Raw genomic sequence first — 16,804 nt, 5'->3', positions numbered from 1 at the left:
AAACAAACTCAAAAGAAGTTTATAGTGTCTGTGGTTATATACAGTTACACATCCTTTGATTACCTTCTGTCTTTCTTCTAAATTCACTTCCTTTCCTTTCCTATTCTTTCCTTTCCTTTCCTTACCTCGCTCTCTCTTGACTTTCTGCTGATGGATCACATTTCCAACGGGGGGTGTGGCCACCAGGCAGAGGGGGTGGGTCTGCACAGTCAGGAAGAGGGTTTTGATTGGACTACGGGGCCTGCTCAGGCAGAGCTAAACCTTTGCTGAGTGAAGGAGGAAGTTTGTGTGTTGCTGTGGCTGTTGAACAGGACAGGAGTTGCTCTGCCTGCTCTTCACTTTTGACTTTTGACTGTTACTCTAACGGAAAAGCTGCAGACATGAAGAGATCCTCCAGGTAAATAGCTGCTTTTACAACAGATCAGAGATTAGAGGGCGGGAGACTGTGATCACAGAGGATTTATGGGTAAAGCTTTTATGCTCTTACTCACTCTTGACAAAAAACAGTAGCACAGTGAAGTAAATGTTTATATTTAGGGAGGAGAGTTGTATAGCTGTAATCTTTTAAAAACGGCTGTTTTAAAGTGCATACACAGCATTTAACAAGGCATGAATTTCGGAAAGATACTTTTTTGTTTCACACCCACTCAGACGATCATTTGTTGTTTAACTAATGTTTGAATAGATTATTCATAAGCTATAGATAGATAGTTTGCATGTCGATAGGTTGCACATTTAAGTGTGGTTTGGTTGGTAAAATGCTTTCATGCGTCATCATCCAAAGTTTTTTTGTTTGTTTTTTCCAGTCTAAACTGAGTCAGTAGTCAGTCGCGCAAGTCTGTCTTCACCACCGCCTGAGGAAGTTGGGCTGTTTAATGAAACTCTGCTGTCACGCAAACTGTTTGGTGCTGTAGGTTTCCCTGTCTGAAGGGCTATGTGTGGTTGTGGAGCGGGGCTGCACCACAGTAACATAGACACAACAAAGACAAGAGTCATGTGTTGTTGTGGACCACATATCAAATGACCAGAATCAGGTCTGATGAAAGTACAAAATACCTAAAGAATTTGAAAAAAGAAAGCAAAAGGCAAGTTGGACTGTTGATCTAGAAAGGCCTTGTGTTAAGAACTACAATTAGTCTGCTTCAAAGTCTGAAGACTATTTGTAGACAATAATGAAGTGTGTTCTAATCTAGAGACTTCTCTTTAGGGTTAGTTAAGTTGTATCTCATCATGTCACACACATTGAATGACTTTAACCTCTCATCAGTGGCTCTTTTGTCTTTGTCCTTCTGATGATGGTGGGAACAAACAAACTTGTCATGTTTGCGTTCAGTTATGAAACACACACATGGATGTAGTGGGCAAATGTGAGGTGACAGATGAGCGGTCACACTGTTCTCAGCGGCTCTGTCACTTAACTGATTGTTCTGTTAAACCCTTTATGACACAGGGGAAATTTACCCATGTTACGGCATCATTAACTACACCCACTGCTGTAGTTTTGGGTGGAGCGCATTTGTACCTCGATTGATGTGAATTTTAAGGTTCAAAGAGTTTCTGTTGAATGTGTTAATATCTGGAACATGAGGAGGAGCTTTTATCTAAGAGTCTACATGTAATGGTGCAGAGACGGTTTCTTTATGATCACTGCAGTGTTATGACCACAGTGGGGCTGATGTTACGATTAGCACATATGCTCAGCAAACACTGATAGCATTGACTGAACCTCCTACTTCCATGCAGCAAACATATTGACCATGCCTCTGATGGCAGGAAGCATTCTCTACTAAAACCAGACAGAACTTCAGATCCATAAAACATCAGTATGACTACATTTCTTTTAAGCTTAAGGGCAAAAGCCCTTAAAATCATAGAGAATTGTTTGAAGTTGAGTTAAGTTTTAATTTTTAATTCAATTTATGCAAATACAAGGAATAGGGAAAATATTTCTATCATGTTTATTGTGTTTCCCTCCTGCCGGCTACATGTTTGGGAGAGTGTGTTTTGTTCCACAAAATATAGCCTACGATTTTTTTAGACGAAACCATCCTGTGTATAGATTATACATAATACTGTATACATACAGTGTATCGTGGCCCCAGTGTAAACTTAAATGAAGTTAACGAGCTTCAACAGGCAGCATAAATAGTCAGATTGAAACCATGCAAATTCTGACAAAGGAAAACATCAAACGAACTGGACCATGTTGAAAAGATTGAGATCTTTTCCTTTTGTTAAATGAAATCACCATCATCATCATCCTCCTCCCTCGTCCCTTTCTCTCTCTCTCTGTCTCTCTGTCTCTCTTGTATATTTTGTCTGATGTCTGTTACCACAATAATGTAAAGTGGGTCTGTCTGATGTAACAGCGGCTGAAGTTCAGTCTCTTTATGTGTTTCTTGTACGAGCTGAGTGAAGATGTAAAGACAATGAGATGTGCTTGTGTCCATTAACTGAACCACTGCAGTACTTTAGTCATAATGGACCAGGAAATTGGCTGTTCCCACCACTCCCACAGTTCAGGGGGCCGTGACCCATCACTCAGACCACAGCATCCATCTCCTCTCTGCCTACATCATACTGATCGCTGCAGTCACTCCCAGCCGGATGGAGCACTTACCTCTGATGGGACACAATGACCAGGAATCTCTTTGAATCTAAACATGTGATTTCAGACACATTTACTCTTGCATGAAAGTTCAAAATGAACGGACCAGCCTTTATGAAATAAGTGTCAGTCTTTAGAACAAGAGCATAATATGACGTGAGCACAAGCCCAGAGCACTGAATGATGTTTTAATGAGGCCGGCACATCCACAATATGATAAACAAGCTGACACCTGAGATCACATTAAAGAGTCATGGCTTAGTTATTTGTCTTTCTGGAGGTGCTCTGACAGTCAATGTATTGAAACCAGTCAGGCATGAGTGGTTTAGTGAAGGACAGTGAGCGGCTGGATTTTGAACAGACACCTCTTGTACAGTGTTGAAGAAGAGCTGCTTTGTTTTCTCTTTTTTTCAATTTAAAAAACCTTGAAGCTGAGCTGCAGGAGTTGCCACCGTTGAAGTCTTTAGAAGTATCTCTGTCCCCGCTCCTCTGGCTCAGGCAAATATTCTTTTTCTTGAGCTTGAGCCTCAGGGCATCTTCCCCTCAAAGAGTCAGTGGATTTCGCCGTCACCTTCACAAAACTTAACTGATGCAGGATTTCACGGAGGAACCATGACAGGTCCTTGCTGCTCATTAGTCCCCTCTGGATCTTACAAGAGCCCTTTGTGTTCACAGTGTGTACGCAGCCACAAAATGCCAACAATACACTCGGCATCCATGTTAATGAGTGGTCTGTTTGTGCATTCCCTCTCCCTGGAAGCGCTGTGACAAAGACTGCAGCCACATGGGTTTTATATCCACAGTTATTTGCCCTGTCCGGCTGCCAGTTACCCAGCATGCCCTGCACTAATTACTGGCTCTGGATCAATCCGCTCCCCTCATTGGCTAGAACCAGGCCACGCCTCATCTTCCTGGCAGACGAAACTAACACACACACACACACACACACACACACACACACACACACACACACACACACACACACACACACACACACACACACACACACACACACACACACACACACACACACACACACACACACACACACACACACACACACACACACACACAGTTGAAGAGACAACCAGGCCTTTATGTGGTGGTTTTAGAGTCGACACCCTGCCTGGTTGCCTCCAGCTGACCAGAGACACAACAGACACCAGTCAGCTCCTCAGATCAGTTGCCTGTTTACTCTGCGGTTTGTCTTTTCATCTCTGTCAGATGCTTCGTGTTATGTCATGAAACACACACATGCTGTGATCTCTTGTCTTCTTTTGTTTTTAACCAGTGATCTGTTAGACTTATTGTGGCTAACCTGCCTGGTCCAGTTAAAGCCCCGTTAAACAAATGTCAGGATAGGTAGACACACAGACAACTCCTGGTTCTCAAAGAAGTGCTGTGATGTTCTCTTGTGAACAATCAACAATGCTGCATATAATCTGAGGTTTGTGTGGATGTAGAATTAATTTTCTTCCTTATTAATGTAAAAATGATATAGCTTAATATTTGAAAACGTAGCTTCTTGCAGTAGTCTGCTTCATCCTCCACAGTTGTGTTGCATTTAGAACTCACTTTGTGTCATTGCAGAGGTCATTATTTCTAAAGAGGAAGCACCTGCTTTTCTTATCTTTCCACTCCTTTATTCAGGTTTTTCCTCATTTGACACTGATCTGCATTTCATTGTTGGAGCACTGACAATGGAGAACCTGACGCTGTTGTTTGTCATTAAAAAAAGGTTTTTCTTGCATCTTGGAGATTTTTCCACTGTGAGATTTGTTTTAGGTTTTAGAACCTGAGACACATCAGGTCATAGTTTTCCTCAGGGCAGACATCTGTGTTTTGCTCTGCCTTTAATTTTTGAAGTGGAGTGGGTGTGTATACCCTGCTGCTGATGTGTTATTCACTCTGCAGCACCGTTCCACACAGGGAAGTCAAACACATCTTTCCAATCTCTCCTGTTGCTGAGCAGGAAGAGTTGAGCCCCGACTTTCCCCGTACCTTATCAAGCCGTACTTTGACTTTGTTTGACTGCTGTTGCCATGGTGATACCCACCTGTCAGCTGAGGCGGCATGATAATTTGATTGGTTGACAGCATCCTGGCAGGTTGGGTGGAGTGGTCAGCATGAAACTCAAATGCACATCAGGCAGTTCTGATTGGTGGACAGACAGCTGATTCAAGAAGCTGCAACTGTAGCTCCGCTGCTGCAAACTGATGATGCAGCTGCAGGTTGTGAGTGACGGGTCCAGTTATCTGTTTCGGCAAAGTGACTGTATCGCAGGTTTTCATTTTTAGATTCAAAACTGCTATACAACATTTTCATTAGACACACTTAGCTTTCTTATGTGAGATCTGGCAACACAACTGATTGTCTCACCCTCTACCCACTGTATATGAATCATGTTGCACCAGCATCACCACATCACATACTCACAAGTACACACACCAGTTCTGTGTAGACTGCTTAAGAAAGGAAGAATAATTTATATCCAGGATTATATAGTTTATCCACAGAAATAATCTTTTTTTAGATTCAGTAAATTATCTCAAAATGCACATATGCTGGAGCCTGAGTGAAGTTAATTAATGTGACTAAGTTGAAATTAATCAAATCACAGCAATTACTGCAAATCTGTAATGACATACAGAATGATGGACTAATTTCTTCAGTTCTTTTAATAACCGTTACTGTCATCGCCCGAGGAAATGATGTTCACAGCCGTTTTAAGATGTGAACATTTTGTTCTTTCACAGGAAAATGTTTCACAGTTCTTAATTTTACTTGGTGGATATATCGACCCTCTGTAAAAAAAAAAAAAAAAAAAAAAAATCATAGGTAATTTACTAATGTTTAATGCCACAAATTTTGAGCATGCTGAACATTTGATTTGTGTGAATTAATTAATTGTATGAAGACAAACGCGTTGCAGCAGGATGAAAGGTGGTTTCCAGGCCTGTGATTGTATAGCATGATGCAAGGCCTGTGTGTTCTTGCTGACTGAACAGTGCAGCTCTTTCACACAATGTAAAGATGAGCAGTGTGGGTTACAGCATGTGGAACAAAGAATGAATAATTCAGAATCTCATACGAAGACCTGATGTTATGGAACAAAGTCTCTGTAGCTACGCTGAATACTGATTTACACTATACTCTGTGTCCTGTTTGATATTTTTGCTAGTGAAAAAAAACAACTTGTTATATACGTACGTATATATTTTTTTATTGTTAAGAATGACAGAGCCTGAAGCTTCTTATGCTGCACATCAGACTTCTCGGGGGTGGCATGTTATTCATTCTCCTTTTTTTTTTTTTTTCAGCAAATCCAAAGAATGCACCTTCAATGCAGGTAAGACTGTCCCTCTGATGTCTGTGAGTCTAATTTAAGACTCAGCTGGTTATTACCTTGCAGGCTCTCATTGCTGTCATGCTTAAACTTGCTGTAAAGAGGATGACGGCCTCTGATGTGTGCTACTGTATTTACCTTCAGGAGTCCTTGAAGCACAATTGAAGGGTGTTTGTTGATATATTGAATCATCAGATATTTCTCTTCAGAAATATTGAACTGACGGCTTCTCTCTAACAGAAAGACTTTATTTTTAATTGGAAAACCCCACAAAAATGCAGCGACGTTACAGAGACATCGATATTGATTAATAGTCTGGCTTTGCAGACCAAAGTTGTGTCTGTTTATAGATTATCTGATCATTACAAGTAAGCTTAAGCTTAAAACCAAGCGCTTGGTTTCACTTGGGAATGTTAACAAGCAATTTCCCAGAAAACGAGAGAAAACGTCAGAGATTAAAGGGAATATTCACAAAGCATAGATATGATCAGTCTGTGGTGATCACAAGATTCAAGGGAGCAGACATTGTGCCTTCGGTTAGTGTTTCTCAAAATGAGGCCTCTCAGGCACAGTTTGGATTCTCTGCCCTACATCTCACTTCAGAAAGACACAGGAGTAGATTAAAAAGGATGGAATCCAAGTCTGAAAACTGAAACTCAGAAACTCACAACCTTCACTAAGGGCAGTTTTGAGACACATTTACACTCTGTTCCTTTCTCTGCTTAAATGTCCGTCTCTGTCTTCCCTCCAGAGGACGGCTACGTGAGGATGTTCCTCAGAGGTCGTCCTGTCACCATGCACATCCCAGACCAGCGGAAGGAGAGCTACAGCCTCGACCACAAGGTGGCGCTCCCAGATCACAAGCTGAAGCTGCAGTGGGTGTATCCTTCACACTGAAACACTCAGGTCTTTGATGGAACAGGACTGAGTAAATAAGAGATCCAAGACTTTAAGAGAAAGGGAAAACCAATCGATGGATACATTTGAAATGTTTAAACCTGAGTAGCTGTAGGACTCCAATGATTAATAGTTGTTCTTATACAGTTAACTTGAAAGCTTAAATTTTCTTATTTCTCCACTTGAAAAGTCTGTTCTCTCTGAGATGCACTTCTGAACCTGAAGTATCACTATTGACTTTTGATCTGTTGTTAAGTTAGAAACTAAATAAGGGGGAAAAAATCATCCACTGAATCTGAATATTGTGAGTTCTTGCTTGGTGGTTCTTTCTCTTCCTTAACTTCAGCGTGGATCAGCTACGGCTACCGTGGCCGTGACTGCCGCTCCAACCTCTACCTGCTACCCACAGGAGAGATCGTTTACTTCAATGCCTCCGTAGTGGTGCTGTACAACACGGAGGAGCAGCAGCAGAGACACTACCTGGGCCACAACGATGATGTCAAATGGTGAGGCTGATCGTGGTTGTCCCCAGCTTTGATTCCATATGCACTATATTTTTAATATTGTTACATTTACAGTATCAATAAAATGTTTGCTTCCTTTATTTGCAGATGTAGAGTAAGAGCATTAGTTAAGATAGCATGTAAACATGGTATTTAATGTCCTGCGTAACCAGTCTTGGCCCATGCGTGTGTATGTACACATGCTGACTTTGTGCTGAAGCCTTGCTGAAAGATTTCTCCCTCACATCCTGTGTGTGCAGCACATTTGTCTAGATGACTTTTCAGCAAGTTGCTGATATCGCTCTATGTGCTCAGTGTAATTCATCCATCCACCAAATGACTTTGCACACAACACGTTTGTCAAACCTGAGGCTCAGAGTTTTCACAGCTGACAGGTTCATCAGCGTTTCTTCACCCTGACCATGTTTATCATTAATGTGAGTTCTGGTTTATTTAATGACATCCTGAATGAGCTCTGTGACTGGAGCCACTGGGATGTAAACAAACTGAATCCCCTCGGGCCATGCTGGGAAAGCTGCTCATGTCTACAGGGAAACAATTGTGGTCCCCTCTCCCACGCCGTCACTCCTCGTCTTCCTCGTCCTCCTTGTCCCTTTCCTTCTCTTGGCTGTGAAATGATCCAATATTCACCACTGTAGTTTTTTTACTTTGTGTTTCACCTCAGAGCACACAACATGATGGAGACGATATGGTTTGGTTTAGAAGAAAAATGATATTTCAAGTAAATATTAACTGTCCACTTAATGGTGCAAAGAGTCACATTGTCCGTCAAACATATTTCAGGCTTCTGATCTTCAAATATAAATTCCTTGACCTTGTCTGTGTCGAGTAAACAGCAGCTAATGTTACATCCTGACTGCGATGCCTTCACTTGCTTTGTGCTTGAATCTAAACCCTTTGCCCCATAAAACCCAGAAAGGACAGGGAGAAAATGAAAGTTACGTAATAATTAATATTTTCTCTTTTTAGCCTTAGTGTGCACCCTGACATGGTTACCATAGCAACGGGACAAGTGGCTGGGAACTCTAAAGATGGAAAGGTACAGTGAAAACCACACCTCGTCCTGTTTGATTCACAGGGTGTTCAATTATTTTAAAAAGTATTTCCATTTTTTAACGTGTCTTTGAATCTGATTTGATCTGTTTTCTTCTTTGCTCAGTTACTGGCTCCTCATGTCCGTGTTTGGGATTCTGTGAGTCTCAACACGCTCCATGTGATCGGGATGGGAGTGTTTGACAGAGCGGTTACATGTGTAGCTTTCTCCAAGTCGGTGAGCAGCTTCATGTCCTGTGGTGTTTACTGAGGGTGTGACATTGTTCAGTCAAGTGCTGACATGTGATATACAATGAGTTCTAGTTTTAATAAATACATCTTTATGATGACCTAACTCCTTATTTTGCAGAATGCAGATGCAGCTGAAGTGACAGCTCAGTCTTTTTCTTTATTTGATGTGTTTTTCTCAGATGATGTTATGGTTAGAGAAGCAGGATTTGACCACAGGTGCTTCAGCCATACTACATTTTGACCTAGTCTTCCTCTTTCTTTTAGAACGGTGGCACCTTCCTCTGCGCTGTGGACGATGCCAACGATCACATCCTGTCGGTCTGGAACTGGCAGAAGGAGAAGCAACTGGCGGATGTCAAGGTATCCCGAACTTTGACCTTTGACCACCTGAGCCTTATCCCATTTAGACAGCTCTATCATTATTTGAATATTAATTATTAACTTTAAAAAACTACGGTATGGATCACCAGAATGGTCAAATAGGTTGTAATATTACACAACATAATCAGAATGATTCAGATAGAGATTTGTGTTTCATCATGCCTCTCTGCAGTGCTCCAACGACTCTGTACTGGCCGCTGTGTTTCATCCCATGGACGCCAACCTGATTGTCACCTGTGGAAAATCTCACCTCAACTTCTGGACCATGGACGGCAACACTCTGAGCAAGAGACAGGGCCTGTTTGAGGTATGGCCGTGTCATACCCCAAATTAATCTTATGAAATCTCACTTATTAATGAAATACAGCTAGCCACAACAAACGCAGTCTAGCCTGAAACAGCCACGCCACGCCCCCCCCCCACCCACCCACCCTCTCTGTCTATCTCTATCCCCATCTCTCTATCTCTGTCTCTCTCTGTAGAAACACGAGAAACCAAAGTATGTGCTGTGTGTGGCATTTGCCGAGAATGGAGATGCCATCACAGGAGACTCCAGTGGAAACATCTACGTCTGGGCCAAAGGTAAAATCTAAATGTATTCTACTGAGCCCAAACCTTTATTCAAGACATGTGCAGACTAAACTCTCAACGCTGAGAGCCCTGCTTCTTTCTATGCTATGTCATGCTAATGCAGTGGTGGCGTTCATGTGAGAACATGATTGGCTTGTCGAAAAGCAGCCTGTCATGCCGCGGGGAAATAAAACCAGTTTCTCAGTTATCTAACTGACACTGATCATTACTGACAGTTGTTTTGCTACATTTCCGAAATAACTACAAGCTAATGACTACTATGTGTAATTATATGTTTAAAGCAGGTATTTTCACTGGGTTCATCATCAAGTGATCCAACTGTGCAGTTTTCAATTGTTTCTCTTACATATAGAAAAGTATGAAGGATCCAAAAGCAGTGAGTGTCTGTTTATCTGCCGACTGACAGGTGGTACCCGCATCAGCCAGGTGGTGTCTGGGGCCCACGAGGGCGGCATTTTCTCAATATGTGTCCTGAAGGACGGCACCATGGTGTCTGGAGGAGGGAAGGACCGCAAGGTGGTGCTGTGGGACCATGACTACAGGAAACAGGCTGAGATGGAGGTACTGTAATGGTGCTTAACTATCCTGTGGGCATCTAAAAGGACGAGATAAAGAATGTTTCCCTTTACTTATAGCCTGTGCTTTGTGTGTGTGTGTGTGTGTGTGTGTGTGTGTGTGTGTGTGTGTGTGTGTGTGTGTGTGTGTGTATGTCCAGGTGGGTGAGTCGTTTGGACCTGTTCGAGCTCTGGCTGAAGGAAAACCAGGAGAGCTGTTTGTTGGCACCACGAAGAACGCCATCATAAGAGCTGCTTTCCCTGATACATTAACTCCTGTTGTACAGGTACACACACATACACACACACCATTACAGTTTACTTTTTCCATAAACTGTACCTTCTGATTTTTTTCCCGTATGTCACTAAATATCAGTATCTCCAAGTGAGTGAGATGAAAGATGTTTGTCAAAGTTGTTTCTACCGTACTACTCCAACACTGATGTCTGGCATTAATTATCGGGTAATAAATAAAGATGCTCAATGATTTCACAGCAGCAGCATGTGTTCAACAAGACATGTGATGTGTTACAGGGTCACACAGACGAGCTGTGGGGGCTGGATGTTCATCCCTCCATGGAGCAGTTTGCCACATGCTCTCAGGACAAACAGGTTCACCTCTGGGACACCAACTCCCATCAGCCCCTCTGGAGCAAGACTATTGAAGTGAGGAGAAGAAGGACAAATCATTTCACATCAGGACGTTAAGCCCTGACTTCTTTTCAAGTCTTTAATGATAAGATTAATGAGGTGAATGAACCAATTGGTGCTCTTCTCTGCTCCAGGATCCAGGGAGGTCTGTAGGTTTCCATCCCAGCGGGGCTGTTCTGGCAGTAGGGACCATGACTGGAAGGTCGGCCTCTCAGCTGTCTGAGACATTTTGTTCCCACAGTTAAAATTCATAAACCAAACACTAACACAACATACACCACATTTGGAACAACTGTTACACAAGACAACAATGAATCAGTTTCATGAAGCAATAATCATGTAAAGCAGCTACAACACATTACAGTATATGTGCGTGTGTCATGGAATTCAAAAACGTATAATAGAGAACTACTTCAGCTTACTTTATGTTGTATTTGTTGTGGCTGCTACTTTAATTACACCTATTGCCATATTTGAACACTTGAAGAATAGGTAATAATAAAAACATGACCGGATAAATAATCACCTAATAGTCATTCTGGCTCTGTGAACTTGTGATTGACATTTTCACATATTTCTGCTTTGTGCGTGTGTGTGTGTTGCAGGTGGTTGGTGCTGGACACTGACACTCGGGATCTTGTTTCTATGCACACAGACGGCAATGAGATTATCTCCAACGTCAAGTACTCTCCAGGTAAGACATCACCTGATCACATCAGCGAAACCAAAAAGATCTGTCGAATACATTATTATCTATACCGTCTTCTCTCTGCTGATAGTGCTGCTAACTCTGGTAACCTTGTGCCTTTTAGATGGTAACTTCCTGGCTGTTGCTTCCCATGACAACTTTGTTTACATCTATGCTGTGACTGATAATGGCCGAAAGTATAGCCGTGTTGGGAAATGCACTGTAAGTCTACTTCTCTAAGATAATAACTTTTTTTTCACAATTTGTATGTTGACTGTCTGAAAAAACTGTTTATTTAAAGGACCACCAGTTTTTTCTCTATGAACAACTCTATTACAATTTGTTGTTAAACTTGAGATGAAGATATCTGAACTCTTCTTCTTAATTGAATTGAACAAAACATTGACATTGTCTCTGCGGTGTCCTTCTTCCCTAGGGCCACTCCAGCTTCGTCACTCACCTGGACTGGTCAGCAGATAGCCAGTACTTGGTCACCAACTCAGGAGACTATGAGATCCTCTTCTGTAGGTCCTCCCTTTCATCTCTGTTCACCCTTTTTTTTTGAATGATATGCAAAAAAAAAAAGAAGAAGAAGAAGCTTGCCCTTTAATTTTAACATAACAAATTAATTTCTGCTAAAATATGGAAATTCAACACAGATTAAATGTTAAAGTGACATTTTGACTTTTTTCTTCCCAGGGGAGGCATCCAGTGGTAAACATGTGACCAGCATGGACACGGTGCGCAACCTGGAGTGGGCCACTTACACCTGCACTCTGGGTTTTAATACCTTTGGTAGGTTGATGACACTCACTTGTATGTTTTTTTTTATCTGTGTGTGAGCAATTAACTGTGAAAGCAAAAAGCTGCATCAAGAAAATGTGCTTTGATAGGAACAAGTACTGTACTTGTAAATATTCACCAACCTGATACGAATCCAGCCTTTTCTGGATGGAGCATTCACCTGTGGCTGTTTGGAGGACTGTTTTCATTTCTGACTTGTCATTCCTGTTGGTGGAGAACTGTCAATATTGACTGTTAATCAAGCTGCTGCAGAGCGATTTGCATTTTGCTGCAGACTGTGTGTCTGTCTCACAGTTTTACCAACTCTCTCTCTTCCTCTCTGTCTGTCCCACTCAGGAATTTGGCCAGATGGAGCAGACGGCACAGACATCAACGCCGTGTGCAGGTCACATGACGGATCCCTGCTGGCCTCTGCTGATGACTTTGGCAAAGTGCACTTGTTCTCCTTCCCCTGCTCTCAGCCAAGGGTCAGTAGTGTTCACCCACTGTCACAGTCTGTTAGCACATCAGCATCAGTGCCTGTGTGTTTCTATGCACACATGGTTTTTGTATTGGTTTTTTACCCAAGAACTCATCTTTCCTAGAGTTTGCTCCATGTTGCACTGACATTGACCTTTTCCTCCTCTAGTTTTGACTAGCCACACTGTTCCACTCTGACCACACTGTGATTGTGTGTAAATTAACACAATGAAATCTCAGCAGAAATAACAAAACGCACCACCTCAAGACTGAGTGTGTGGCATCATCACCAGACATATAATGCCACAAATTTCTACCAGGTGCTTATTTTGTGCTCATAAACGAACAAGTCCTTCAACCAGAGATGTTTATGCTGGAGTTGTAAACGTAATTGTCCGTTCAGACAAGCTGGCTATCATTAGCACAGAAAGTTGCAACAGCTGCAAACAGTGTTGCAACATATGTTACCGTTTTCAACAGTCTTGGAATTAACTTGTCGTTAAAGTTTTACACACATTTAATGACTAAAATTAAAAGTCACAGTTTTATTTCACAAAAAAACAAAACATAACTTTGTATAAAAATGTGCTACTGTCAAAGGCTTTGTTATTAGCTCCTAAACACCAGCTCATGAAACAAAGCAAAGATACTCTGTGAGAAAGATGATTCACTACAATAGTAACACAATTTGAAATCAGCTTAATTTGATCATCATCATAATAATCATAATAATAATAATAATAGTAGTAGTAGTAGTAGTAGTAGCAGTAGTAGTAGTAGTAGAATTATTAAGCAAAGAAACATGGGTTTTAATTTAAGTTGTACATACCTGGAAGTCCCTCTTAACTTGAGTTTATGCAGTTTGAGAGCAGGAAGCAGTGCAGCTGTGAAACTATATCATAGAGAGGACAGATCTGTGCTGCGAGATCTCATGAGTGTGTTGATGAGACAGATATATCTTGAATGGGGCGCTCTGATGGCTCACCCCATAGAGCGCAGCCCATGTACGGTAGGCATAGTCCTTATCGCTCACTCTCTCCTCTGATTTCCTGTCTCTCATACTATCCTGTCATAATGAAGGCATTAAAAGCCCCCCCCAAAAAAAATATATATATATGCATTTATCAAAAAGAGACTTTCTACTGATCCATCTGTCAGTCTGAAAAACACATTTTAATGTCAAAAAGTTTTGAACGCGTGTCATTATCTGTGACCATACAGTGACTCCCATTACAGTCAATAGACTCAGTGTGCTGTCTCCTCTCAGCTGCCTCGTTATAGACACGGTTACATGTCATTTTTAATTATTTGACCAAGAGGACAAGTAAAGTTTAGTATTTTTTCCAAATGTGACCTCTGGCTATGGTTCATGCCTGTGTCCAGACTGCCAGACTTGTCCTTTCTGCCAGGGCGTGTGTGTGTGTGTGTGTGTGTCTAAGTGGAAAGGGCGCTGAATAAGCAGAAATGTGAGTAGGCAGGGTAACAGCTGATCCTGTCGCTGCCTTCACCTTACATCATCTGACACCTTCATTACTTTACTGTGTAATCTGCTCCAATTTCCAGGCTCCGAGCCACGAGTGCAGTGGCCACAGCAGTCACGTGACCAACGTTGCCTTCTTGCACGACGACAGTCATCTTATCTCCACCGGCGGGAAAGATACCAGCATCCTGCAGTGGGTGGTGGCCTAGGCAAAGCGGTCAGCTCTCATCTCTAATCCCCACAGATGGGGACCAGCATCCTTTCTGTCATCCCCTTCACTGTTTTACCGTCCCGCCACCAGGAGCCAGCCCCTCCTCTGTGCCTACTGGAAACTACAACGACACCACACTCACAACTTAACCGGGCCACAGGCCTCTCCAGCTAAGACAAGATGAGTACTATTGTAATAAATTGAATATTATTAGTGTCCAGATGTTTGTAATAGAATGTAGAGAAAATGACTTGTTGCCATGCAGGAAGTGAGTCCTAACTGTTCCCCAAAAAGAAAAAAGAAAACAACAGCTGTAACACCGACTAAGCAGGAAGCTGCTGTTGGTGACACGCAGTAAATGATTTTTAGCATACTACTAACTGTGCCTAAACTGTATTTAACCCCTTTTAGCAGGAATTCCACCTATCTTAAAGGACCAGTATGTCTGCTGATTTTGGCTCCCTCATTGCAAATCATGTGCACTTTGTTGACCATTTTTGAATGCATGTTACAGGGTTAGGGTTACATTTATATTTTGGGGTATTTTGCCTTTAACTATTGGTTTCCATAAAGTCCTTGAAACTTCTCAAATCAGAGAAATAATGCGGAATAATTTGTTAAAATATAATGGATGGATTGTTCAAATAATAATAATTTACATAAATATGTTGTATGCTGTAGTGTAAAACATATCCTATTTTTCCTATCCTATTTTTAAATCAATATGGGGCCTGGAAGATTTCACATGATGGCTGTACTTCAAATAATCTTGACTTTGGTGTGCAGGTATGTAATAAAACTAAATTGTCAAGGTGTGATATCCCGTTTATTAGCTTCTAGCTTTATGAAAGTGACTGTTTGGAGGTAACTGACCTCTCTCTGGGCAAAGGAAGATAGTATTGAGATTCCTAAAATAGGTGGTATTTCCCTTTAAAATACTTACTATACTGTAACTCCATTGCCTTCTTATACTTACACTTTCCAGCCCCCAGCCTCATTTCCAAACTTTTAAGATTCAGATTGTAATGATCACAGATTGCTGTAAGACTGTAAAATGGTACGAAGTGGCTGTTTCATTTTGCTCCCCCAGGCTGCTGTGTTTCTGATTGTACTACTACTGTAACTGTGCTGAGAAGGCACTAGATGGCGCTACAATACAAGAGAATGAGCATGATTGAGGCTGTCCTCCTGTAGATTGTGTTAATGTTGCAAAGGTCTCTAGAGTAAAAAATATATATTATGCAGTATATCCGAGTGGCTGTGTTATTTTAATATTCAACTGTAACAATGATGGATGTTATTATTCTTGTGGCACTTTTAGCGATTGACAGAAGGGTAATTGGCTACTGTGCTGTAGAAGTGAGCTTGAGCTGTGCTTTGCCTTCTGTTTTGTTAATAAAGTTTTTACCCAAGTACAACTGCATGGAGGCTCTATTTGTCCCTGTTAACTAGCTATAAAAAAAGGGGGTTAAGATATATAATTATGTCAAGAGATGGTCCTGGGAGAGTAAAAAATATATTAAAAATGCTTGTGTCTTCATTTATATCTACTTTTGTACTTTTTATAATTCCTAAAACTCTTAAATGGATTATTATTCGACACAGAGCAAAACAAGAGTGACGGTGCTATACGTACAGTTTCTGGTGATATATTTTTATCATACACATATAAGACGATGTAAGTAAAATATAATATTTGAAAATCTGTATGACTTTTTGGTTCAACATGTTAACCATATTAACTATTATGTTAACCAATTGATATTATTAGCACTTGGTGGTGGTATTATTATCATTAGTACAAGTATCATTAGTGTCAGCAGTATTCCTATTATTCGTAGTAATATACCGTAGTTTATATGCATATACGTACAACCATCAGCCACAACAATAAAAACAGTCAACTATTTAAATGGTCTAGCTAATCAATGTATTATTATACATAGAAAGTTGGTAATGTACATATTACATATGGATTTTGGATAATGAAAGAAATATTTTAGTTTAAAAAGTGAAGAAAGGAAGTGATAGCAGGCTGTTGCCTGTTTGTGATAGTTGTATGATCCGTCCATTGACTGTCAACATGTGTGTGGGATGGTTGGAGGATGAGTCAGTTTGTTGCCAGAGGTTCAAGTACCCACATCACACAGTTATCTGGAGAGTTGATAGTAAACAAGAACTTTCTCTTACCTCTCTACACAACATCATACCCCTGACCTGGGGCCTGTACTACAAAGTAGAGTTCAGACTTAGCGAGGTTACTTCAGGGTGAACCCTGGGTTTTGTATGATGATTTGAAAGAGGTATTATTTCATGAAATGTGTGG

The 16,804-nt window shown here is 41.2% G+C and overlaps 1 protein-coding gene across 1 annotated transcript; it reads left to right on the top strand.

Moving 5' to 3' along the window:
• The first annotated feature begins 271 nt into the window (after nt 1-271).
• eml2 (EMAP like 2) lies at nt 272-15,858 on the top strand. The gene is made up of 19 exons (XM_083985240.1): nt 272-397; nt 5,929-5,957; nt 6,706-6,835; nt 7,208-7,357; nt 8,345-8,414; nt 8,535-8,645; nt 8,924-9,019; nt 9,213-9,347; nt 9,523-9,622; nt 10,038-10,192; nt 10,347-10,472; nt 10,720-10,851; nt 10,971-11,038; nt 11,442-11,530; nt 11,649-11,746; nt 11,961-12,048; nt 12,224-12,319; nt 12,665-12,795; nt 14,351-15,858. The coding sequence occupies exons 1-19, from the start codon at nt 381-383 to the stop codon at nt 14,474-14,476; spliced, it is 1,947 nt and encodes a 648-aa protein (XP_083841366.1). The 5' UTR covers nt 272-380; the 3' UTR covers nt 14,477-15,858.
• The last annotated feature ends 946 nt before the right edge of the window (nt 15,859-16,804 follow it).

This window comes from Trachurus trachurus (genome assembly GCF_905171665.1).
Source record: "Trachurus trachurus genome assembly, chromosome: 13".
Classification (NCBI taxonomy): Eukaryota; Metazoa; Chordata; class Actinopteri; order Carangiformes; family Carangidae; genus Trachurus; species Trachurus trachurus.
This window is presented reverse-complemented; position numbering and strand designations above follow the sequence as displayed.